The sequence below is a fragment of the Equus asinus genome, chromosome 12 (assembly GCF_041296235.1).
Source record: "Equus asinus isolate D_3611 breed Donkey chromosome 12, EquAss-T2T_v2, whole genome shotgun sequence".
Lineage (NCBI taxonomy): Eukaryota > Metazoa > Chordata > Mammalia > Perissodactyla > Equidae > Equus > Equus asinus.
Genome location: NC_091801.1, coordinates 47,129,016 through 47,156,155, shown reverse-complemented (window position 1 = coordinate 47,156,155; position 27,140 = coordinate 47,129,016). Strand labels below are relative to the sequence as shown.

The following is a 27,140-nucleotide window of genomic DNA, read 5'->3' as shown; positions in this document are numbered from 1 at the left end:
GTGCAGATGCTGGGGCCAGACTGTCTGGGTTTGAATCCTGGCTCTGCTACATACTACCTGTGTGAACATGGGCAAGTTTCTTAACTTCTCTGTGACTTACTTTCTTCATCTGCTACATAGGATAAGAAGACTACCCTACTTCATTGAGTTGTTCTGAAGATTACATATATATAAAGTACTAGGAATAGCACCTGGCACATAAAAAGCCTTATATGTATTTGTTGATATTATCATCAGCATCCTGTCATCTCACTTATATAGATGGGAGTGTCTTTGCATTGTGAACATTATTTATCAGATATGTTTGAGTAGAATAATACAGAGGACTATGGAACCAAGCACAGAATTCTAGCATTCACCATTGATACTTTGAATTATCTTTGTTAATGAAGGAGGAATATACTTCATAAGATAGAGCTTACATTTTACGTACATTGAGAGTTTCTTTAATAGAATAAGACAGTGGCTATTCAAAATATACTAGGATTTCTTATCTTAGTGCCCTTAGAAGTAATGTTTTGTACATCATAGCCTTTTTAGTAAATATTTGATTTGTTGTATTTTAAAAATATATATTCTGCCTTGATGTTATGTACTACTTCAAACAGATTTTTTTTCTTGGTGAAGGCATACCAATTTCTTGTTGATTTAAGATTTATTTGGAGTTTCAAAGTTTGATATTTCATTTTTAATAGTAGACATCTTTTTGATATGTGTGGGTTTCTATTTCATAAAGTTCTTTTTGGGGTTTATATTTGCCTCTTTGTTATTGGACTAATTCATGTTTGACTTTCCTAATCATTTTGTTGCATGTTCCCCCTTTGTGTAATAGATACTAGTTCATACAGGATTTACAACTCCATATATATTAAGTGCTTTTCTGTTGTCTTCTGATCTCTTTTTCAGGAATCTTTTCATGTGGGAAAGGATTTTAAAATGTCTGCCCACTGAACATTTTCATAGTAGAGTATCAGTTCTCTTTCTCTTCAGATCAAGGGATTATAAGCAGCATGTATATATGTATATTTACGTATGGTGTAAGTAGTGAAAGCTTTCATTTTGAATCACTAGTTGTGGGACTTTGTGATAGATTATTAATCTTTTTTTTTTTTTGCCAGACATCTGCAATCCAGATTTCATGAAAGACAACCTCTCTTTGCCCTTTTGTATATAATAATGGCTAAAATATTCTAGTTATGTTTTTCTAATGTATGTACTTTGTGTTGAGCAGATTTGTGTTTTTCTGGAAGAATCCCATAAATTTTTTGTTGTTTAAAACCTTAGCTGTTTTATACTCTCAACCCTCCTTTTTTGGGGTAGGATGAGATAGAGTGGTAGGGGTGGAAGGGAGTGACTGAGTTGCTCTGCTGTTTTTCCCAGTGTTTTCCTCATGTTAAATACCTCATGTTAAATAAAGAGGGGGAAAAATTCTGATTGTAAAGATGTTGGAATCTGAGGCTTGATGAATGTTCAGATGAAGTTTTATATGTAAGCTTAAGTATTACTTTTGAGACTTAGATATTTCAGTGATTGCTATTTAACTTCTCAAGTTTCTCTAAATCATTGATTTTGTAGCAGAGATTTTTGGTCACTGTTGTGTGTGATTATATCATATATGTCATAAAAAGTAATAGACACTGAAACATCTGAGGAGTTCTGTAAGAATGAGAAATCTAAGTGTAATATTACTACAATTTGGAGTAAACATTTACTAGCTAGGGGAGGTGGTACTAGGAAAATGAAGGCAAAAAGGAGACTTTTGAAAACAGTCTTCATGCTCCTTTTAAGGGCATGTTTATTCTACTTCCCCTGCCCCCAATTATTGTATCTCTTTTGTTTGGAGGCAGAAAATAGAAGTCAGCTTCAGAGATCTCATGCTGTTAAATATCTGATATAACCTCTAGCATTTCTAGAGTTGGTCAGTGGTTTGTGCTTTATACAAACCTCTTTTCTAGAAACTTCCCTGCTTTTTAGTATCAACTTAAAGTTCACTGCAACAGTTTCAACTCTTGATTGTAAGTTACAGAAAACCCAGACTAAACTGGCTTAAACCAAAAAGGGAGTTTATTTGCTCACATAACTAAAAATCTTTGCAGAGCTAGTTTCATGAATGGCTTGATTCAGGGTGAAAGGAATGACTTGAATTCATCTTTGTTCTGATACCTCTATATTGATTCCACTTTCACACAGACTCTCGCCTCGTAGTTTACAAGATGGCTGACAGTAGCTACCTGGGTTATGCCTTTCTCATTGAAACCCAGCAGTCTTGTACCTCACCGCTTTCTGAATGGGTCATGTGCCTTTCTCTGAGCAAATCCTTGTGGCCATTGGAACGTGATGTGGTAATTGAATTAGACCTAAGCTGTATGTCTAATCTGGTGCTGGAATAGAGCTGACTACTAGAAATAGATGGTCTGAGGATGGGGAAGTAGTGATTTACTAAAGGGAAATCAGAATATGTTAGCAGGAGAGGGGTGAATGGTAATTAAAAAAAAAGTAACAGGTATTTCTATTTATTTATCAGCCTGAATATCAAAACAAAATATATTAGGAATAAAACAATTTAAAAAACCACACTTCTAAAAATAGCTCTGAAAATGAATGGTAAGTGTTAGAAGAGTTATCTGGTGACATTGGAAGTCAAAACTGTTGAGTCCTCAACCTTTTCTCCTTTCTGTCACAGTAAGGGACAGTAAACGAAAGTAAGGTTGTTGTTTCTCAAGGAGCATGTTTCTGCTATGTCAGCAGTAAATGTTTCCTCTAAGAATTCTCCTGGAAAGTCTAGTCATCAGGATTAAAAACCTATGGTTCCCTTTAGACAAGGGTTGCCTGACCCTGGTATTAGTTCTGGTGTCTGTGGCCCCTTACAAAGATTTTCTCACCCTGAGCAGGCACTACTGTTCAGTGCTGTACTGGAATCTTAGAAGAATGAGTCCTTTTGTGTGGAAAGCAATTCTTGCTCCTTGTTTGGTATCTCCCATAGAGTGAGACTGAATTCTAAGTATATTTCACACATGCTTCTGCAAGTTCCAAGCCACAGCATTAACATGACCATGCACTGTAGGATTAGATCCTTAGAATTTCTCATAGCAATCATGTATCACGTCTTAATCTCTGATTAAATGCATCGTACACATCACACTCCATTACATCTTTTCTAAGTCTTTTGATTGGATTATAAACACTTTTGTTTATGATTTTTCCCATTGTGATATAGTCCCTCCGATAGACTTTCTCTTGTACCTTAACTAAGTAAATTAAGCTTACAAAGGTATTTCCTTGGCTTCCCTTCTTGGTAAGCTGCCCAGTTTTCGCCTTAGTTACTATTCTTCTTGGCATTTCTCCCAGTTCTATTTCCCTTTCGTCAGTTAGGTCCACCTTCATACACTTTATTTTTATATTGTACATTCCTCTCCTGGCAGACTGCCTGTCACTGCCAGATCTATGGGGAGCCCTCCCTCCCTGTCATGGGCCTGACCCTTAGCATACCATGACAGTGGTTATTTGGAGTGATATGGTTTGGGGGGAGGACTCCTGGATGTTGAATCAGAAGACCAAGTGTCAGTTCCTGGGTCATTAACTTATTACCTCTGTGACCCTGGGTACACTGTTTAGCTCCTCCAAACTTTAGACGCCTAATCTTAAAATGGACCTAATATCATGTTACTTGCCTTACCTACCTTGGTGTTTTCTTGTGAGGAACAAAGATGATAAGTGTCAGAGCATTTTGTAACCTGTAAAGTTGTATACAAATGTAAATCGCTGTTTTATTACTAAGGCAAAAACTTTAAAAAATGGTATTTAGTTTTCAATTACTAATGATTTAAAAATTTTTTGATTTTCGTTAAAGTAGTGGATGTTCTCTGGGGTTAGGAAAACATATTACAAGATTATCGTGTCTTGTCCAGAAAAGTCTGGTTTAATCTTAGGAAATCAAGAAATGCATGTAAGTTAATTTTGAGAAAATGGAAATTTAGTTCCTTAGGTGGCAAATCTCTAATTTTAATAACTCTAGATGGAGATCATTTAAAATTGTATTGCATAATTCTCTATACTTTTAATCAGAATGTGTAAACTCCTCCCCCTTTCAATTATATAAACTAAGGAAAAAAATAAAAGTGATATGAGCACGCTGTAAAAATTCCACGTAGTACAGAAGAGGAACTCACTGTTTCCTCGCTCACTCCTCAGTTTTACTTCCTTGAGGTAATGTCAGTTTGCAGTTTCTTGTGGGTTCTTTCAGCACATTATGTATGCATATCTTGTTTTACACAGGGATTCATACTATATATGTGGTGTTCTGTACTTGGCCGTTTTTTTTTTTTTAACTTGTATTATAGCTTAGAGATCTTCCCATACCAGTCTGTATAGGTCTGTGTGTATGTGACAGAATGTGTTTTTTCCATTACTTTGGATGAAATGAGTTCCAACTTTTCAGTTTGTGCCCTTATAATCAAAGCTGCAGGAAACTGTTGTATGTATGTATTGGCATACTTTTATTATGACCATTGGATACATCCTGATAAATGGAATTACTAGAATAGAGGGCGTGTTCAATTTTTTTAACTTTTTATTAAGATTATGATAGTTTACAACCTTGTGGAATTTCACTTGTACATTATTGTTTGTCAGTTGTGTTGTAGGTGCATCACTTCACCCTTTGTACCCCCCACCCCACCCTTACCCCTGGTAACCACTAATCTGTTCTCTTTGTCTACATGTTTAACTTCCACATATGAGTGGAGTCATACAGAGATTTGTCTTTCTCTATCTGGCTTATTTCACTTAACATAATACCCTCAAGGTCCATCCATGTTGTTGTGAATGGGATGATTTTATCCTTTTTTATGGCTGAGTAGTATTCCATTGTATATATATACCACATGTTCTTTATCCAGTCATCAGTTGATGGGCACTTAGGTTGCTTCCATGTCTTGGCTATTGTAAATAATGCTGCAGTGAACATAGGGGAGCATTGGACTCTTGGAATTGCTGATTTCAAGTTCTTTGGATAGATACCCAGTAGTGGGATGGCTGGATCATAAGGTATTTTTATTTTTAATGTTTTGAGAAATCTCTGTACTGTTTTCCATAGTGGCTGCACCAGTTTGCATTCCCACCAGCAGTGTATGAGGGTTCCTTTTTCTCCACAACCTCTCCAACATTTGTCACTTTTTGTTTTGGATATTTTTGCCATTCTAACAGGTGTAAGGTGATATCTTAGTGTAGTTTTGATTTGGATTTCCCTGATGATCAGTGCTCATGAGCATCTTTTCATGTGCCTATTGGCCATCCATATATCTTCTTTGGAGAAATGTCTGTTCATGTCCCCTGCCCATTTTTTGATCGAGTTGTTTGATTTTTTGTTATTGAGTTGTGTGAGTTCTTTACATAGTATGGAGATTAACCCTTTGTTGGATATATGACTTGGAAATATTTTTTCTTAATTGGTGGGTGGTTTTTTTGTTTCAGTCCTGTTTTTGCTTGCCTTGAAGAAGCTCTTTAGTCTCATGAAGTCCCATTTGTTTATTCTTTCTATTGTTTCCCTCGTCTGGGAAGACATGGTGTCGGAAAAGATCCTTTTGATACTGATGTCAAAGAGTGTACTGCCTATATTTTCTTCTGGAAGCCTTATGGTTTCAGGTCTTACCTATAGGTCTTTGATCCATTTTGAGTTTATTTTTGTGTATGGTGAAAAAGAATGGTCAATTTTCATTCTTTTGCATGTGGCTGTCCAGTTTTCCCAGCACCATTTGTTGAAGAGACTTTCTTTTCTCCATTGTATGCCCTCAGCTCCTTTGTCGAAGATTAGCTGTCCGTAGATGTGTGGTTTTATTTCTGGGCTTTCAATTCTGTTCCATTGATCTGTGCACCTGTTTTTGTACCAGTACCATGCTGTTTTGATTACTGTAGCTTTGTAGTATGTTTTGAAGGCAGGGATTGTGATGCCTCCAGCTGTGTTTTTTTTCCTCAGGATTGCTTTAGTGTTTCCGGGTCTTTTGTTGCCCCAGATGAAGTTTAGGATTCTTTGTTTTATTTCTGTGAAGAATGTCATTGGGATTCTGTTTGGGATTGCATTGAATCTGTAGATTGCTTTACGTAGTATGGACATTTTAACTATGTTTATTCTTCCAATCCATGTGCATGGAATGTCTTTCTATCTCTTTATGTCATCATCAATTTCTTTCAGTAAAGTCTTGTAGTTTTCATTGTATAAATCTTTCACTTCCTTGGTTAAATTCCAAGGTATTTTATTCTTTTTGTTGCAATTGTGAATGGTATTGTGTTCTTGAGTTCTTTTTCTGTTAGTTCATTATTAGAGTATAGAAATGCTACTGATTTTTGTAAGTTGATTTTGTACTGTGCAACTTTGCTGCAGTTGTTGATTAGATATGTTCATTTTAATAACAATTTTTTCTTGTCGAGAGGGTGCTACCTAAGCCGTATGTGGTTTTTAGTGCTGAGGCAATTTCAGTTTGAATTATGAAAGAAGTATGGCTTTTGCTTTCGGTACTTTCTTGCTTCACTGCATGCTCTGACTCTTCTTCATGTTTCCTAATTTTGTCTGATTTCACTTCAGATGTTCGTTATTAATTCCACCACAGAAATCTCCACTGGGACTCTAAGCAAGGTTATATACCTGTTAGCTACCACTACAGCTGCTGCTGCTGCTGCTGCTACTCCTAAATGATGTTGTTATTATTTATATTCTCCACACTAGCTTTCCTACTTCTTCTCTCTGGCTGAGAATCTACTGTCAAATTTTCTTTCTAAAATTCAAATGTGATCATATCATATTTCCCCTTAAAAATTTGTAGTTATATAAAGCAGAGTTTGGCCCTAACCTGCCTTTGCATTTTGCACTATTTTCCCCTACACGTTACGTTCAAACATAAAGAACCATTCACTAGTACTGGACTTCATGTATTTTGTCCCTTTACACATTCTTAGTATTTCCTTCCCTCTTTGGTCACCTGACAAACTTTGTTCATTCTTCAAGAGTCAGCTCACAAGTCACCTCCTCTTTGGAGGCTTCCTTGAGTGGGAAGAATGGTGTAGTGAGATTGTCAAGGCTGGTAGGAATTGTATCATTCAAGGCCTTGATGGTTAAATTATATGATTTGGATTTTATTTTAAAGTTACTCTTTCTGATGTATAATCAGCTTTAGGAACCACTGTCCTGAAGTACTCCTGTAGTTAATCCTGTTGTTGCAGGCATCACTTAATATTGTAATTATTTGTTCCTGTGCCCTTCCCTTCCCACAGTGAGCACTGTGAAGGCAAGGGCAGTGGAACAGACTCAGTAAATTCTTGTTAGGGCCTACCTTCCACGGTTGTGTTTGGGTGTTAAATGAAATGATACCTGTAATGTGGCTGGTATAGTAAAAACTCAATCAATGTAAGCTGTTGTTGATGTTATTATCCTCACTGGGTGGGTAAATCCTGTCCGGGAAGACAGGATGATTTCTTGAAAGAGGTGAGATTTGATCCAGGCCTTAAAAGACTGTGTAAAGATTACATAGGTGAGTTTTGATCAGATGATTTTCAAGACTTTATGAAAAGTCACTGTGAAAGTTGAAACTTAATAAAGTGTCTGTAATTATCGGTCTGGGCACTTGAAAGGGGGAACCATGTCTTTTTTTGTTTCCTTAATAGGTAATAGGTGATAAATATAGAATTAATGCATTATTTTATATGCATAAACAATGTCAAAAGATAGAGTTTAGTTAAGATTGTCAAAGATTCATTTTTAGAAAATTAAAATTTCTTAATTTTGTATGAACTTACAAAACCTCACTTGAATTAGTTTATACTGACGTAAAAACATTAAGACAGTATGTGTATTTTGAAACAACTTGTGCATGTGCCCTTGAGAAGACTTGATGGGTACATTTTTATCAAAACCATATACATAGTGACATATTAAATGTATCATATTATTAGACTAATCATATGACTCTAGAAAGAAAAGTAACTAGGGGACTAAAGCCTGTCAAAACCATCTTTTTGTTTTTGTACGATGAGATTCTTTTTAAATTTTCCGGTGAATTCATACCAGTATTGGAACCAGATGTAGACTTCCGTCTTTTAATGTATTAGCTCAGCTATAAAAGTCTTATTTCCATCGCTGATTACTGAGCTCATTCATATTTATTATCTCTCTCCTACTCTCCTTTTTTTAAAAAATGTGATTTAAATGATTTTAAAATGACATTGCCCCATTTGTTAAGTGACAAAGTTAAATCTGTAATGTATTGAAGATAAGCTAATTAAATCCACTAATGAAATACTCTGTTGATAAAATTTTTCATTGGAAAGAATTCTTGACAGATACCACTAAAAGAAGTGTCAGCTGTGGTTTGAGAATGGATCTAAGAGTTTTCCATCTTAAACTGAAATCTTATGTTATCTCCTCCTGTATAAAGCAGATCCTTTCTCCTGTTTTTTTTTTTTTTTTCTCTCCCTGAGTGTTTTCACTATAAACCTCACCATTTTGAAGTAGTTGGTTGTGGGTGCATCTGAACTGATGAAAAGTCTTAATTATAGAAATGAAAAAGATACTACCTTAAATTTTATATGGTAATGGAAGAAGTAGTTTTCTCTGTTGCCAAATAGAAATGTAGCTACTTTCGGCAACTGGCTGTGTTTATATGTAAATGAAATTTGTTAAAGCATTTAAAGGTTGTTTGAAAGCAAAACCCTAGTTAGGAAAATGACTGGCAACTAACTTCCTTCCTTCCTTTCCTTCTTCCTGTTTTCCTTCCTTCTTTTCTCTCTTCCTTCCTTCCTTCCTTCCTTTATAACAAAATAGTCAATATGTGTCTAAAGAACATGGTATAAACATCTAGATCAAGGCCTACTGTAAAGTGTCCATTAAATAAATGCAAGTTCCTATCCTCTTTTCTCATACTTCTCCCTTAGTGACACAAAATACTTGTAGAGTGGCTTAAATGTGGATATAGATATTGCTCTTATCCAAAGTTTGCTACCATTGGTATGTAAACATTTATTCCTCCAAATTTGCTAAGATTTGCCTGCATTTTGACACTTAAAAGGCTAAAGTCTGGCCCATCACTTTTTACCATTTTTCTCATCTTAATGGGAGGAAAGAAAACAGACCTTGCTTGATTTCTGAGTGCCATAACTATTATATTTCTATTCTTCAGTTAATTATTTGGGTTACTCTACTGATAGTCTTTCTCTGGATGTCAGCTACTTTTCTTATTCGGAGCCTAATTTGAATGCTACTTCCTCTTGCCTTCCCTAGTTAATTGCTCTCCACTGTGGTTCCATTTCACTTTGAAAGTTTTTTATAATAGTTTATGAGTTTATAAATCTGTCTTTCATGCTAGATTGGAACCCCATGAGGTTAGGTTAAAGATTTTTTTAATTCAATGTAGATCAGGTGCTCAATAAATGTTTTTTCAGTGAATGAATGTTATCTAGGCTTTTTGGAAAATACTCCTGCATTTCTAGGTCACTTTTACACATGGTTTATACTCTTCATGTCTGCCACACATGCTGTTATCCTCAGCAACATTGTGATCCATATGGGATAATAAACTCCAGGCTCCTTATCCATGGCCTATAAAGCCTTACATGACCTGGCCCTTACTTGTCTAGATCTCATCTAGAACTAGACTCCTGCCTCACTGAATTTCAGCCTTCTTTCTTGAACTCAAATGTAGGAGGCTTTTTCTTGAATCAACAGTGTTTTTGTCTTTTATTTCATTTGTATGGAATGCTGTGTTCCCAATTAGCAAATCCCATCGTTGGATCCCTCCTGTCATTTAGACCTCAGCAAAAATGTCTCTCAGGCCCTCTTTGATGTCTACTCTAAAGTTGCTTCTCAGTCATTCCCTGTCAATAGCCTCTAGTTTATTGTCCTCATAACAATTGTCATTGACATTGTCTTATGTTGCCCTGTTTTCTATCAGATTATCATCCAAATATCCCTTCCCCTGTGGATTATAACGTCCATGAGAGCAAGGACATTTGTTTTGTTCACTGCTGTATCCCCAGCAGCCAGTGTAATTCTTGGTATGTAGTTGGTGCTTGATAAATACTTATCGAATGAGTAAATGGCATTCTGGATCAGATATCTTGCACTAGAGTGGGTTTATCAAGTAAGATTCTTAGATTACCACTGAGGAGTGCAGGGTTGAGAGATGGTTTAGAGTAGTTTTCAGGTCTTCTAATCTGGAAAGGGTTAGGGGAAGTTGGTACTTCAGTTGGTTTCTTTTTTTGATGAAGAAAGCAAATTTATCCAAAACCAACACTTTATTCAAGATTACTACATACAAATAAACATATACAGCACATTTATGACATTATATATTGATGTTATATGCAAATGTAAACCATCTTCCAGTTTGCTAAGAAATTGTAACATGGTTGGGGTTTTTTTTTAATTGAGATGAAATTCGTATAACATGAAATTAACCATTTTAAAGTGAAAAATTCAGTGGCATTAGTGCATTCACAATGTTATGTAATTACCACCCCTATCTAGTTCCAAAATATTTTCATCACCCTAAACCCATTAAGCCGTTGTTCTCCATTCCTGCTCTCCTTGCAACCCCTGGCAATCACCAGTCTGCTTCCTTTCTCTATAGGTTTACCGATTCTGAATATTTCACTTAAATCGAATCATACAATATGTGCCCTTTTATGTCTGGCTTATTTCACTTAGAATAATGTTTTTGAGGTCCATCCACATTGTAGTACGTGTCAGTAACTTTATTCCTTTTTATGGCTGAATAATATTCTACTGTGTGTATATATACTATAATTTGTTTATCCATTCATCCACTGATGGATGTTTAGGTGGTTTCAACTTTTTGGCCCTTCTGAATAGTACTGCTTTGCACATTCGTGTATGTATATTTGTTTGAGTACCAGTTTATGGTTTTTCTTGAGAGATATATACATATATGGAATATATGTAATGGAATTGTTGCATCATAAGGTAATTTTGTAATTTATGTTTAACTTTTTAAAAAAAGCTTTTTGAAGAACTAAATATTGGTTTTCACAGCAGCTGCACCATTTTACATTACCACCAGAAATGCATGAGAGTTCCAATTTCTTCACATCCTTGCCAACAATGGTTGTTTTTTAATTTTTTGGTTATCACCATCCTAGCGGGTGTGAAGTAATGCCTCATTGTGTTCTGATTTGCATTCCCTAATGACCAGTGATGATGTTGCACATCTGTCTTTCCATGTGTGCCTGTTTGTATGTTGTCTTTGGGGAAATGTCTGTTTAGGTTCTTTGCTCATGTTTAAATTTGATTGTTTGTCTTTTTGTTGTTGAATTGGAAGAGTTCTTTATATATTCTGGATACTAGACCCTTATCAGATAAATGATTTGCAGATATTTTCTCCCATTCTGTAGGTTGTCTTTTCACTTTCTTAATAATATCCTTTAATGCACAAAAGTTTTTAATTTTGATGAAGTTCAGTTTATCTATTTTTTTCTCTTGTTGCTTGTGCTTTTAATATTATATCTAATGATCCGTTGGCAAACCCAGGGTCATGAAGATTTATCCTTATGTTTTCTTCTAACAGTTTTATGGTTTTAACTCATATTTGGGTTCTTGATCCATTTTGAGTAAATTTTTGTATCTGGTGTGAGGTAGAGGTCCAACTTCATCTTTTTGCATGTGAATTGAATATCCAGTTGTCTCCCTAGTTGTTTGTTTATGAGACATGAACTGCTGTGGGATTGGTGGTGGTAGAAGCAAGCTTCTTCCAGTAGTTTTTCTACATTCTACCTAGTTTTATATTTTTAATTTCCGCAGTATTTTCCTGTCATTCTACTGTTGGGCAGTTGAACTCTTTTTTTCCTCTTTTTCTCTTATGTAGAGCATTGTCCTCTATCTGGTATAAATTGAGATTCTCCCCTTCCCTTGACTTATTTCTTTGGGCTATGTTTGCTGATTGTGCTTATAATGAGAAGTAGGTGTTGTTGTTTCTGAACTTTTGGTATCACTTGGATGTATTTTAAAACTAAGAGGATGTTTTCAATAAAAATAGGGGCTTTCATAGGTTGCACTTGAACAGGGTTTGTCAAGAGAGGCAGTATAACATAGTGGTTAAAAGCATAGATTATGATCAGACAGGACTCACATCTTGGTTCCATCTTACTTGTGTGTGACCAGAAGGAAGTTATAGGACCTCAATGCAATAACGTCCTCATTTGTCAAATGGTGATAATAATAGCATTCACCTTATAGGGTTGTTGTAGGATAAATGAGATAATGCACGTAAAACTCTTAGCACAATGCATGGTATAGTTAGCACTGGCTCTACTGCTACCACTACTAAAAATGTTTCTTTTTCCTCCCCTGTCTCCTTGGCCTTCTTTTCTCTTTCATCTCCCCTTTTCTTTTCCCTCACAGCCATTGTTTGTGTTTCCATTTTTCTAGTCTTTCTCTGACGTTTTCACTTTTGAGTTTTCTTTATAAGGGTTAGAAATCCAGGACTTGGATGGATTAGGAATGACTTTACTGGAAGCAGGAATAGTATTGGTGTAAACGTTTCACGCAGAGACTCTTGGCAAGCCGTTCTTCCTCCTTTCCTTTCCTTTATATAGAACTGTTGGTTCTCATTTTCATCAAGAATTGGAGGCATCACAGGGAACAGTGTCTGAATTTACTTTTTCAGGACAGATAGCTGTGATTTTGCTATATCAGTGTTAGAAGATGTAGGAAATAGTGATTTCTCAGGATCATGTTGATTCTTGAGATATGTTGTGTGCTTTAGGAATGACATTGATAATTTTAAAGAAATGAGAGATTTAATGATGAACTTTTCTCTCATCAGTAAAGTATGTAATGCGTGACAAAGAATATTTGTGGGGGAAAAAGAGATTCTTGATTCTTCATGTTTTAGCCTTTTCTTAGAGGTATAATGATCATTAGAAAGAAATGCTTGTTACTAGTGCTCTCTTTTAAGAGTTTATATAACGTGGTATTTCAATCTAGTTTTTAAAATATCTCTTTCCAGTTAACAGAAGATGAAATTGCTACTATTCTTAAATCTACTTTGAAAGGACTAGAATATTTACACTTTATGAGAAAAATACACAGAGATATAAAAGCTGGAAATATTCTCCTCAATACAGAAGGGCATGCAAAATTGGCAGATTTTGGAGTGGCTGGTCAGTTAACAGTAAGTCTAATGATTTTGGAAACACTTTTGGTTCATATGTTCAGGTTTGATTGTGACTAAACTTTGATAACATCTTTTTGGGGGTATGGAAAGAAATGCATAACTTCATTGTTCTTGGGAAGAAGGAGCTATAATTTGAGCATTATTTATTAAATTAAAGTAATAATTATTTAGTAATAAGTATTATTTTTACTTTAAGAGACATTGAATGAGTGTGAAAATATATGTTGTCATTGAATTGCTTAAATGTTCAAAAAGGAAAGCTATATTGGTTCATTTCTGTAGCTTCTACTGTTATAATACTGTCTTTAATGAAGGTGGTAAGGATAGGTTACTTGTGGACTCTGGGTTATTTCAGAATTCAAAATTCCTAAATATGTCATGTCATAACTAGTTGAAGTTTTACAAAAATAGTTTCAGATATAATCTGTAGTATTTAAAGGTTTCACATACATAATTTAAAGACTGTCTTGGCAAATAGATTTCCTTAGTGTTTTTGTAGTAGTATTTAAATCTGTGTAATGTTTTTGCAGGATACTATGGCAAAACGCAATACTGTGATAGGAACTCCGTTTTGGATGGCTCCTGAGGTAATTCAAGAAATAGGCTATAACTGTGTGGCTGACATCTGGTCCCTTGGCATTACTTCTATAGAAATGGCTGAAGGAAAGCCTCCATATGCTGATATACATCCGATGAGGGTAAGAAAATGATGGTTTACTAAAAATGTCAATGTTAAAAGTGTTGCACTTTTGTAATGTCAGTGTAAGTAAATATAAAATAAGTAAATTAATTTGACAAAGGTTCTGTGCAAAAAATAGTAAAATTATCTGTCAAAAGTTAGTGACTGTTAATGTCTCTCCTCCCACATCCTTAATTGTGAGTAAATAAGTGAAGGCTATATTGTCTCTACAATCATTGTTTTTCTGCCCAAGAAATATACCTGTAAAGTTTTCCTGTACTCTTCAATGGAAGAAAGTTGATCAGTTTGCTGTATTCTTCAGCTCATTGTATTCTCAATGTGGCAGTGGAGGTTTTGGAAGGAATTGATTCTTACTTTTCTACCCACCCTGCAAATTCTGCCTTTCGATATTTTTTGTTTCTCCCCTTTTTCTTCTCTGGTCTGTCTAATACTAAAAAATTCCTGATTTCTAATATTGCTATGTACCTGTAAGCAAATTAATCTTATTTCTTTACTTAGTGCTTAGTGAGAAAATAGAATTCCTTTTTTGAACATTATTATATGCATCTGTGATCTCTTTTTCCAGGATAATTTTTGAGTTTGAAGTGTATGCCTTGCATAGTCAAGTCTAATTGCCTATGCTTTAGGGTTTGTGATGATAGTTTCTAGGTTTATTAGTATGCAAATCTCAATTCGTTAGAGATAAGTACATTTATCTTTGTAAGCTTATTGCCCCCTAGTGGCTGTAATCATCTCAAGAAGAAAGGATAGGAATGAAGGGAAAGAGAGAGACAGAGAGAGAGAGAGGGAGAGAGTGTGTGTGTGTGTGTGTAGAGAAGAGAAGATGTTGTCAGGAGGACTGGAGAATTAATGTGAAATTAATAGATGGTGAGGAAAAGGATGCAGTATTTTAGAATATCTGAAGAAGAATAAATTGGAATTATATCTGATATTACAATGCTGTTGTGGATTGAATTTCAATAATGTAGGTAATAGTATACTATACTGAAAATATTTAAAAATCTGCCTGCCACATTTAAAGAAAATTCTTTGAGTAAGACAATTGTATGCAATATGTATCATTTTTCTTGTGTGTATAAATTCCTTTTGCTAAATTGACAAATAATAACATGCATTGTTTGAAAATAGCATGAGAAACAAGATTGGCATAAAATCAGTAACAAACTCTCATTTCTTCTCTGATTATTAGTTGTTTTTGGTACTTTTAGTTAGGATGTTTTTAGGGTGATCCTCAAGCTAGATATATTAGAGTTTGAGTTAGTGCGATTAAATTATCCAAGGCAACCTAGCTAAGTGCCAGAGCCCGGATTTAACTCAGGACTTAGATTATTACTGTTCTGCTTCCTCCTTGTATAAAGCTTATTTTTTCTAATTAAATAGTTTAACATATTAGGTTTGACCCTAAGGTTGTCTCTCTAGCAGATAACAAAGAATTGTAATATGTGGCCTCTGCCTTCTAGGATCTTAAAATATCATGACAGTTTGAATTAACACATATGAATTAGCAAAAATATACTTGTAAATAGTATTTATCTTTAAAATTCTATCTATCTTGCAGACTTTCTAGGATGCCTTGCTTACTTTTTTCTACCAGTCCAAATCCTACCCATTTCTGAAGTCCCAACACAGATTTTATTTTTATATAAAGCCCTCCTTGATAGCTACCACCTAAGTAGATTGTTCTTTTTCCTCACAATTTGTCTATAGACCATTCTTGACTCCACAGTTCTTTGGACAGTTTATCAAGTGTTGGCTTGTGAATTTCCAAACACAATGTGGTTTTAAGTTGCTATGTAAATTATGTTATCATTATTTAACTTTTCTCATATTTGTGAACTACTTTTACAAATTTGAGTAAGAACTCCAAGTATTGGGAAACTGTCAAGATTATATGGCAGATACCACTTTTCCAAAATTTGAATCTTCATTTGAAAGCTCAGGTTTTATCAGTGGCAACAAATACTATAGTTCTCCTTAAAATGACAGATTCACTTGGTTCATTTTTGAGAAAATATATCTGTCGCATACCCAAGTCTGAATAGCTATACTTCTTCTGCCAGTTATTCTTTCAAGTAAAAATGGTGTTCCTTGGAAAAAGAGTTGCAGCTTATTTAGCTTGCAATTCAATTACACGTGCTTTTCTTCAAGATATTTATTATTCTTCTGTATGCAGGGCAAGTGCTTTATGTGTGTTTCCCATTTTGTCACACAATATTAAAAAGATATGTAATCAAGGGTAAAAGTTTAATACAATTAATAATTTTCACTGCTTCATCAAGGTTTAGAATAGTTTGATGGGGAGTTGAGTGGGAGGATAAAAGAAAGAGCTGTCCATCAGAAAAAAGATTGTTGAGGGCCCAGCTAAAGTTGGAAAGTGAGAAATTGTAGTGTGTTCGATCCTAGTTTGTGGACTTTCCTCTAGCAATGCTTAGAAGTGGAGTGGAGTGCATTATGGTCTTGAACCCAGGTTTGGGTTTTAGTGAATGAGTATCTTGGAAGGATGAGGCTACAAGGAATTTAAGGGTGCTGTTGAGAGAGTAGTGCAGGTGGTTCCCAATGGGGTACAGCCTGGAAAGAGATGAGAGAATATAAGGAAATGGAGAGATCAAGGAGCTAGACAGTGTTCTCCATTCTTGCTGCGTAGCAGCCACCTGGGAAGCTTTGAAAAAATTCTAGTGATTGAGTCTACTCCAAACCAATTAATCAGATCTCAGTCTTTTCATTGAGGTTAGAAAGCAGATAAAGTGGTAGTTAAGGTATGAAAAAGCTGGTATGATATGAAACTGAGTTTAGTGAGTAAAATATTGAAGGTTTCTTTTTCAGTTAAAAGTTTTTCTTTAACAGCTTCGTGAAATAAATATTTTAATCTCCATTTTAATGGGCGGATTGGATGAAATGGATATTTAAAGGATTATATTATTTGTTAAGATGACACAGTTTATAAGTGGTAGAACTGTGCTATAAACTCAAGCTAGTCCATGTTCTTGCCTAGACACCAAACAAATATCTTCTGTGTTTATATCTCAACTGTATGCAAATGGAAGAGTGGCTTGCAAAAATAAGAAATCTACAAATCATATAATCTCATCATTATTAATTTAAAATATGAACCTTCTAAGTTTTCCAGAGTGGCAGGATTTATGGACATATTTAATTTTTTGTCTTTTGTTCTCCACTCATTTTTTGGGTAGCAATATAGGCTAATGAAATAAGCAGTGGTCTACAAAGTTATCACAATACAATGAAGATGTAATTGGTGGAAAGACTCCTACAACAGATGGAAGCAAAGAATGCTAGTTATTTTAATATAAGTAAAGGATATTATACAACATACTGTGTATAGATGATTATCTAGAAAAGGAGATGAACTTAGAATGTGGTGGGCCAGCTTCCCTAGCCTCCATATCCTGGGGGATGCCCAGCCACTGTTGATACTATCTGATTAGAGTGAGTATTCTATTCAGTCTTTGTGAAAGTCCCTTTGTTAGTTCTCACAAGGGTGTAGCCCTTTCCACTATGCCTGCCCTCTAGATGCATATAATAGGAACCACCCCTGACCACCGATGCTGACTCCTAGACTCAGTGAACTGGGAGTTGGTTTCCTAGTCATTTTCTCAGACATTCCATCCTTTTAGTATGCCCAGGCTCCAGGGCTGCTTGAGACCCATTCTGGGTAGGTCAGCAAGAATTAGGGGCAAGAAGTGATGCATCAAGCTTGAATAATTTATAATGGAGTTGCTCCTGCCTAAATAGTTACAAATTAATATTGTTTTTCACCCATTAAGCTTTTTGTAGGACATATATTTTGAGAGAGGTGAAGAACTTAAAGATGGCACTAAATTAGAAAATGAAAGTGGTTAAGTTAAATTGGAACTTGACAGTTGATTGAGAATGGGTCTTTTGAAGGTGTTAAGGTCATTTGTTTTATGTGGTTTAGTTTATTAGTTTATCAAAGCTACTTTGTTTAATCATTCCTGAGAGAGAATAAGAGGTATTTGGAATATAGATGTTCAAGGAGGAATTTCCTAATAAAAAGAACTATTAAAAACACTAGATTTTTTTGATGGCAAGGGATAAACTCAATTTGTTAATTTTGATCGAACTATCTTTTTTCTTTTTTTAGAGTCACTTGTAGTGTATACAAAGCAAATCTTCACTGTGGTGGGTAGTAATAACTATCTGTCTAGTAAAGGGCAGCAATGAAGTACACATTAAAACATGTAAAGCTTTGTAAACAGGAGAGGGATGAAAATGTGTCACATTTAGCTATTAGATTAAAATTAATGAGTAATGGCAAAAAGAAGTAAATTTATATCCAGCTCTTAGATTAAAATTAATGTGTAATGGCAAAGCAAGTAAATCTGCTGAAAATGTTAGGGGCAACAAATTTTATCAAAACCCAGTTTATTTTAAAAAGTTAAATATGAAGCCACAAAATTAATTTTGGTCAGTTAAATAAAAGATTAATAAAATTTAATTTTGAATTCAGTTAACCACAAACTTCTGTGGGGATCAGTTTTCTATCTTTCTCAGCCCTTTAGGAAATGTAATTTTCAAAAAATCAGGAAATGAGTGATTAGTATCATTTTTCTGAATATGTATCACTGTACTCCTCCACCAAACCCAAGCACTTTATTCCTGAGACATCGCTAAGACCCTACTGATTTTTTTGTTGTTGTTGAGGACGATTAGCCTTGAGCTAACATCTGCTGCCAATCCTCCTCTTTTTGCTGAGGAAGACTGGCCCTGAGCTAACATCCGTGCCCATCTTCCTCTACTTTATGCGTGGGATGCCTACCACAGCATGGCTTGCCAAGTGGTGCTGTGTCCACACCTGGGATCGAATTGCGAACCCCGGGCCACCAAAGCAGAACGTGCACACTTAACTGCTGCGCCACTGGCTGGCCCCCATACTGATTCTTTTAAATACAGTTTTGCTTTTGTTTTGTTTTGTTTTACAAGCTTTTGTGTTTGGTTACCTGTTGCTAAGCATATTGAAAGAGGTAAGAAAAGAACTGTTTGAGTCAGACTAAGGACACAGGCAAAGTGACAGATGATTTCTTGACATCAACTGAAGGAAAAAAATCAAAATCAAACTAAGAATTTTGCTTCTACACAATATAATACTGAATGTTTATTACCTTTTAAAACTAAGATGTACAAATACATAGTATATTCTAGAAGGATTTATGTTAAGTGTGACTTGAGACACTTGGAGGCATTTAAGTGGCAATTTTCTGCAAATTGAATTTATATACAACTTGACAATCTTTGTTTGAGAGTAAAGGAGGCATTATTTTAGACTTATAAAAGGGTCTCTCTCTGTCTATATATGTTTATGTCCTAACATTACTTACTTATGAAGAAAGGAACCCTGTAGATATTTTCAACATGGAAAAGTTATTTTTGATGAATCATGTTTTTGAAAATGATATCTTTCTTTCCTGAAGAACCTTTTTCTTAACCTGGCTATTTTTTCTAGCTAGCCTGTCCACCTCCCACTTTTTTTGAGAAACATACATTTTAATAAGTAAAATAAATGGTCCAGTATGTGCAAGGTGAAAACAGACATTAGGAGAGAAAAAAATCACTCTTTATGGTGCATATTAAAAAATAAAACACACTCACAATAGCATCCCTCATTGCAAATCACGTGGCACTACTTTTTTCACAACTAAGTATACTCCTAATCCAACACAATTTCTTTAAAAAAAAAAGATACAAAAAGGTAGTTATACCATGTCGAGTGAAAACTCAGTTAATCGTTTTCTAATTAAAGTGAATCCATGACTCCATTCTTGCTCAATTAATAGTAAAATTAGGTTGAGAAATTGTGGAAGACTGGGGCTGGGGTTGGAGTGAGAGTTGAGTAATACCATTCCTAGACCCAGCACACCTACACCTCTTCCAGTCCCTACTGTATATGGTTCGGTAGACACCAGGGCCATCTTAGTGTGTGTGCATGGCACTGTCTCTTGGAAGATTTCTCATAATCATTTTACACAGTTGGCAGAGGACCAGTATTTTTGTTTCCTCTGGAAGTGGACGAAGGAATATGGTGTTAATTTACAGAATTAAAATTTCCTGATAGGAAGGTCCTGGATGAAGACCTCTGTCTTAAAGTTTGGGATAGTGGGGTGCAGCCTTTCCCTATGGTCTGACCTCTCAGTGCCCCAGTAGGGGCGCTGTGCTAGATCCCTGAGACACTGAGCCAGGAGCATGCAGCAGACCATACTCCTGTTCTGCCCAGGATGGGGGACTTCAACACTTTGTCCTTGGACATCGTTTGGCCAGGAATTACAGCTTAGTGGCGAAGGCCAGGTCTCTCCGTTTTCTCTTGCTTTTCATAGTTAAATTTTGGCTTGAATGACATGTTCTCTTCTTAGGAGGTCTACTCTCACTTTTTATTTTGTCTTTTTACCTCCTATGATAGTTTCCTAGGGTTGTCGTAACAAATTACCACAAATTTGGTGGCTTGAAACAACAGAAATTTATTCTCTTACAATTCTGGAGGCCAGAAATCCAAAATCAAGGTTTGACGGGCTGCACTCCCTCCAGAGGCTCTAAGAAAATTTGTTTTTTGCCCCTTCCGGCTTTTGGTGGCTGCCGGCAATTCTTGGCACTCCTTGGATTATAGCTGCATCACTCTAGTCTCTGCTTACGTACATCTTCACATTGCCTTCTTCTCTGTGAGTCTGTGTCTTTTCCCCTTGTGTTTGTCTCAAATATCTTTCTGCCTTTCTCTTAAAAGGACCCTTGTCATTGGATTTAGGGCCCATTCAGATAATCCAGGATGATCTCTTCCTTTCAGGATCCTTAACTTAATTGCGTCTGCAGAGATCCTTTATTTCCAAATATGGTCACTTTCAGAGGTTCCAGTAATTAGGATATGGACATATCTTTAAGGGGGGTACCATCCAATCTACTGCACACTCTACAATATATTCTCCTCTTTCAAATTATATGTCGTTTAAGATTAATAATGACTAATTTCAGGACATATTGCCTTGTCTTTCTGTCCTTTTTTTTTATTGTGATAAAATGTACATAACATAAAATTTACTATTTTAATTATTTTTAAGTATACAATTCAGTGGCATTAAGTATATTCACGTTGTTGCAAAACTATCACACTGTCTTTTTATAGAAACTTATCTCAAACGGAAACTGTACCCATTAAACAGTAACTCTCTATTATTCCCTCCCCACAACACCTCATTACCACTGTTCTTCTTTCTGTCTCTATGAATTTGACTGTTTCAAGCCTCTCATGTAAGTGGCGTCATACAATATTTGTCCTTTTGTGTCTGACTTTTTTCAATTAACATAATGTTTTCAAAGTTCATCCATGCTGTAGCGTGTATCAGAATTCATTCTTTTTTAAGGCTGAATAATATTCCATGATATGTATATACCATATTTTGTTTATCTATTCATCCATTCATGGACACTTCGTTGCTTCTACCTTTTGGCTATTGTGAATAATGCTGCTATGAACATGGGTGTACAATTATCGCTTTGAGACTCTACTTTCAGTTGTTATGGGTATATACCCAGCACTGAGGTTGCTGGATCATATGGTAGTTTTATGTTTAATTTTTTGAGGACCCTCCATACTATTTTTCACAGTGCTGTACCATTTTACATTTCCACCAGCAATGCACAAGAGTTCCAGTTTCTCCACATTCTTGCCAACACTTATTTTCTGTTGTTTTGATAATAGCCATCCTAATGGGTGTAAAGTGGTATCTCATTGTGGTTTTGATTTGCATTTCCCTAATAACTAGTGATGTTGAGCATCTTTTCATATACTTGTTTGCCCATTTGTGTATCTTCTTTGGAGAAGTGTCTATTTTTATTGGGTTGTTTGTTTTGTTGTTGTTGAGTTTCTGGTCTCATTTTTATTGACTTTTCTCAAGTATCAATCTACCTTTCTCTATTTACTGGCTCTATTTGTGCATGTATACTCTATGATGTCCACACATTGACACAGATGCCTAATGATGCATTTCTCAGAATGTCTCCCCGTGAAGTGATGCATGACTGTATAATACTTTGCTGTATGCAGTAGGTGTGTTCTGAAGAAGTTGTGTAAATACTTAATAGTTGTAAATCAGTATTTTAAATAATTTGGATTTTTTAAAAAATAATTTTTAATGATTCCTTTAGTAATGAGAATAACACTCTTAAAACTTATCTGCCATCTAATTGTGTATATTTTTATGGTGGGACACACCCATTTTAGTAGTAATACAAAATTTAATCATTAATATTAAAATAGTTTTTATTTAGAATTAATGTTAAAATGGAGGAAATGCACATTCTGTTGTGGAGGCAAGGAAGTAGACCTTTGGACCAATTGGAGAGTATGTTTGCTGCTCTACGTTGGTTATTTTGTGTCAGAGAAATGAAATGCCGTCTAAGTATGGATGTTTGAATTTTGAAGACAAATATCCTGGAATTTTCCTCCTGTATTCTTTTATTTCAGTTCCCCCTTCCTTTATTCCTTTCTACAAATATTTAGTACACATTTATTGCACGGCAGTTGGACTTTGAGGATGTAGTGCTAAGCAGAGCAGACGTGTTTCCTGTTCTCTTGGAACTTCCAGTCCAGCAATAATTAGCATTCTACTACTAAAGTTACATTGCTTTTCTTGTGTGTATGTGTGTTTGTTTAGGGGGCATAGATATATTCAGTTATTTAGAATATCAGACCATACATACACTGTAACAGCTTTTATTCAATTATATGTGTATGTATATTATCAATTACATAGATCATGTGGCTGTAGATCAGAGTTTTATCATTTTGTCATTACATACATCACTTGTTTTTCTCCTGTGCACTTATTCTCATCTTCCTTTTTCCTCTGTTCTTCCCACTGTTGGCTTTCCTTCCTTTGGCTGTCCTCTGTCCCCTGACAGCGTGTGTACACGAATACTCACACAGTACCCTTCCCACCTGTGCTTTTCTTTCTTTTCATATTGCTTGTCTTCCTCCGTATCTTATGTTTTTCTGCTTGATTATTTTAAGTGATACCTTGATTCTGTTAACCATACTTTCAGATCAGAAATAGCCAAGGATCCAGAGGAGTGGGGCAAATTAGATTATTGGAGAATTTCAGTACTACTTCTAGGACATATGGTTTTTTGCTCTGTTTGAAAGTTAACATTCTTCTGCCCTGTGGTCCTAATACATGTGGGAGTACCAGGCATTCCAGCCCCTAAACTGGGGATTAAGGTTTATTACAGTGAATTTGAGCATATTTCTGTCTGGTTGGAGATATTATTCTTGAAGCAATGAACAAGCAAGGAGAACAGAATAAACAGATTTCAGCTTCTCTTGGTTGAGCCTGCTGGAGTCATCCCTGAGAGTTTCCCAGGGAAGACAAATTCCTACTGTTAATTGATGGTCAAACCTTGCGGTTGGTGTTGGCAAATACTGTGTAAACGTGATTAGTTTGGTAACTATTGAGGAGCAATCATCATTTTCCTACTAATATGCAAATTATGTGAATATGAATGGTAGTTTTGGAGATGTATTTCCATTAAACATTGCTTAGAGAAAGAATTATTGGGAAAGAATTACACTAGACTCTGTCTTTTTAAGCTTTTAATGTGATATACTGACAGAGGCAATATTTCTCTGCATTTGTATGGGAGCATTTACAGGAGACAGTTTAAGATGATTTATTAATGATTGAAAGATGGCATTTACATTTCAGACTTTTTTGACTGTGATCCACAGTATGAAATATATTTCACAGTGTGATCCATTATCTGCATGTGTGTGTGCATATTCATGCACTCACACACACAACTGAAACAAAATATACATAAAGCAGTACTTACCTATGCATGTGCATAGTGTGGATCGCTATTTGTGATCCACTCTGATTTCTGTCTATCCCCGTCTTCTCTTCTCTTTTTCCATTCTATTTCATTAACAAAAAAGTAGGTGGTTCAAATCCGTTAAATTGATTTCATGACCTGGTATTGGTTTGTAGCTTGTATTTGTAGAGCAAGAATCACTGTACTAGGTTTTGGAAATCTGAATTCTTCCAAAGCCATAATGCTTTCATTGTTGCCACATAGTAGTGGTGTGACCTGGTGTTTGAGACTTGTGAGTCCTCAATCAGTTTTGTGATCTATGAATTAGTTGTAATGGACAACTACAACTGAACTCTGTGTCCAATTCATGGAATTGTTGTGAAGATCAGGTAAGATAATGTAAATGAGCAATACATGTAAAATATTAAATACTATAGAATTATTAGGTAGCATTATTAAGTTACTTTTCAAGTCTTGTGTTGAGATTATAAATGAGTGCAAGTTCTTGCAAAGGGTACTTATTTACTAATATTTACCATTGTCACTTAAGGAGCATTTGGCTATGGAAAGGATCAGGCAGTTGCTTTATCATCACTTGACTTTGTTTTAGGGTATCCAGTAGGGTTGGAGTTATTGGGACCTTACAAAGTACCCAAAGAGTTTATTGCCAGCTGGAAGCTTTTAAGCCCTTGCTTATGGTTGCTGAGATGACTTCTACAGCCTCTACTGGAAATGATATGGAAATAGTGAGCCCATGAGCACAGAGATACAGGTGACTCTCTCTTTTCTAACTTCAGGACAGACTGTGATATACAGATGTTTTCCACTTTCTTTTCACTACATACTCAGCTCAGTGATGGAAACTGATTCACAAGAGAGTAGGATGAGCTTTTCCTGGGGCAGAGAATTCAGAGTGAGTAAACCCCCTGAAATTGCACTCAAATATTGGTGTTTGTGCAGATGTGCATTTTTCTGTTGAGAGAGTTCATAATTTCCGTCAAATGAAAATGAAAGCTCTCTGGGACTGGCCCCATGCTGAGTGGTTAAGTTTGCCCGCTCCACTTCGGTGGCCCAGGATTTTGCTTGTTTGGATCCTGGGTGCGGACATGGCACTGCTCATCACGTCATGCTGAGGCACTGTCCCACATAGCAAAACCAGAGACACTCACAGCTAGAGTATACAACTATGTACTGCAGGGCTTTGGGGAGAAGAAGAAGAAGAAAAAAAATATTGTCAACAGATGTTAGCTCAGGTGCCAATCTTTAAAAAAAAAAGAAATAAGAGCTCTTTGAAGCAAGGGTTTCTTGATACAAAAGATTGAGGAGTGTGGCTTTCAATAATAATATCAGTGACCCTCAAGAGAGTTTTATGTTACGTTATATATATTTAGGATATGGTTTCGTTTACTATTTGCTTCATCACAGCACATCACTGTTCTGTGTTTTAATCTGAAACTGATAAACATGTATGCATATGGCATCTATGATCCCCCCGCCAGCTCCCCACTGCCCAATACTGTTTTACTTCTGGAAAGGTTAGTTTTAGATATGTCTAGTTACTATCTGAAGGTCCGTATTCTACTAATTAAAGTAACCTTTCTCTGACTTCTCATATCACCTTTTCTATGACTTTCTGATGGCCCTTTTTAACATACTATGTATTATCATAGTTATTATGTAGTTGTCTTATTTCCCCTACAACATCTAAGTTTTAAATGCAAGCGTGTTTCATCTTAGTGTCTCTAATTGAACCTAGCAGAGTGACTTAATACATAAGAGTATCCAATAAATATTTTTGTTGAATGTGTGTTCAATTCCCTTTCCTATCTCAAAGGTACTTCTTTGGTGTTAATATTGAAATCCGGCAAGCTCAGATTCTTCTTTCTTACAATAATAAATGTTGCACTTAGGATAAGAGTCAGTGTAATAAACTAAAAAATGAAAGTAAGTGAATGCTAATAAAATACAACTTGAAAGGCATATCATCCCTTATAGCTTGACTTTCAGACTTTTACAAAGAGCAGTTTATTTATTTAAAATTTAAATTTTAAATTGATATAATTCATATAATTTTTTTTGGTACTTTAAATCCTGTTCCCTTCTTGAAGGAGATCAGAAAGAGTAGTTGAGCTCCTTTAGTGTTGGCCTGTGGACAGTAGCTTTGGTTTGCTAATGGGAATATAATTGTTACGTTTTGTTGAAGACTCATGTCTTAAAAGCAATTATATAAACTTACCATATTGATCTAGTAAGTTTTGTTTTGCTTTTAGATCAGTCATAGAAACTGTTGAGGCTAGAGGCCTATGCTAACATTTATTTTAGAAGACATAAGTATCTTGGTGTGTGCGTTGGGGGAGGTTGGGAGGTATCTGAGATCAGGTGTTGACTTTGTACTTTCAAGTGTGTAACACTTAAAAATTCATAGTAGTTTTGGAAAATTTGCTATCTACAGCAAATTTGACTTTTGAAATTATGGCTAGACAGAAATATTTTAAAAAATGAAGATAGTTAAGATATACTTAAAAAAATTTGTATTTTAGTTAAATTCCTGCAGAGTAGGATTCTTCAGCTGCCTTAGAGGACTCTATTAATTACAGATCAATGATTTGATTATGTTAACTTAGTTTTCAATATGACTTTTATATAAATAGAATCATCTTTGTTACATCTGGGATCATTTAAATAGCATAATTACATGTAGTTGTGCTGCATAATGAAAGGTAAGGGATAAATTATCAGGTGACTTTATAAGCATTACAGTAAGTGATTTATAAATTGAAGGTCACTATTTTAATTGGAAGGTTTGTGAATCTCTTAAATTCTGTAATCAAATGAACGATATCAAAGGAACAAGTAATTTAACATAACAATTGTGGCTTACTCTGAACATATGTTCCTGTTAATAAGTTGCATTATGGTCTTTAAGGACTTGTGTGTAGTTAGTACATTTTGGTTCATTTGATACCTACAGTTTTTCTTAATTTTTATTAGTGAGTTGTTACAGTGGTTAACAAGAAATACACAGATTTAAGTTGCAATAGTTTTCCCAGGGTTATATGATCTAACTTCACAAGCTTCTTGGACATATGTAGATGCTTTTCTATTTTGCTTTAGTTATGACATACAATTGATATAGGCAAGCATGAAAGCTTGGGCAAATTTTCATTGCTTTTTCTGGATCTTGCTCAGGTTCTGTGGTATTTATGTAAAGCACAATTTTGTTACTTGGGAATGCATGTTGAAATTATCATGTGCACTATTTTGCTGTAGGCCCATTGGCACTACCACAAAGGTAATACACTGCCAGTAGGCCATTTCCTTGTCGGCTGCATTTACAATTTAATAGAAATATTACATGACTTTTTAAACAAGTGTTTTGGCAGGGAGGAAATGGCAGATTCCATACAAACAAGCATAGCTTCCTTTCCTTA

General features: G+C 35.3%; 1 protein-coding gene across 1 annotated transcript in view; it reads left to right on the top strand.

Annotated features, from left to right (window-relative positions):
• Window positions 1-27,140, top strand: part of STK3 (serine/threonine kinase 3) — a 266,921-nt gene that overhangs the window by 66,712 nt on the left and 173,069 nt on the right. The window contains exons 5-6 of the mRNA XM_044743927.2: window positions 13,011-13,175; window positions 13,709-13,876. Coding sequence (XP_044599862.2) covers window positions 13,011-13,175; window positions 13,709-13,876 — 333 coding nt within the window. The remainder of the gene's footprint in view (window positions 1-13,010; window positions 13,176-13,708; window positions 13,877-27,140) is intronic.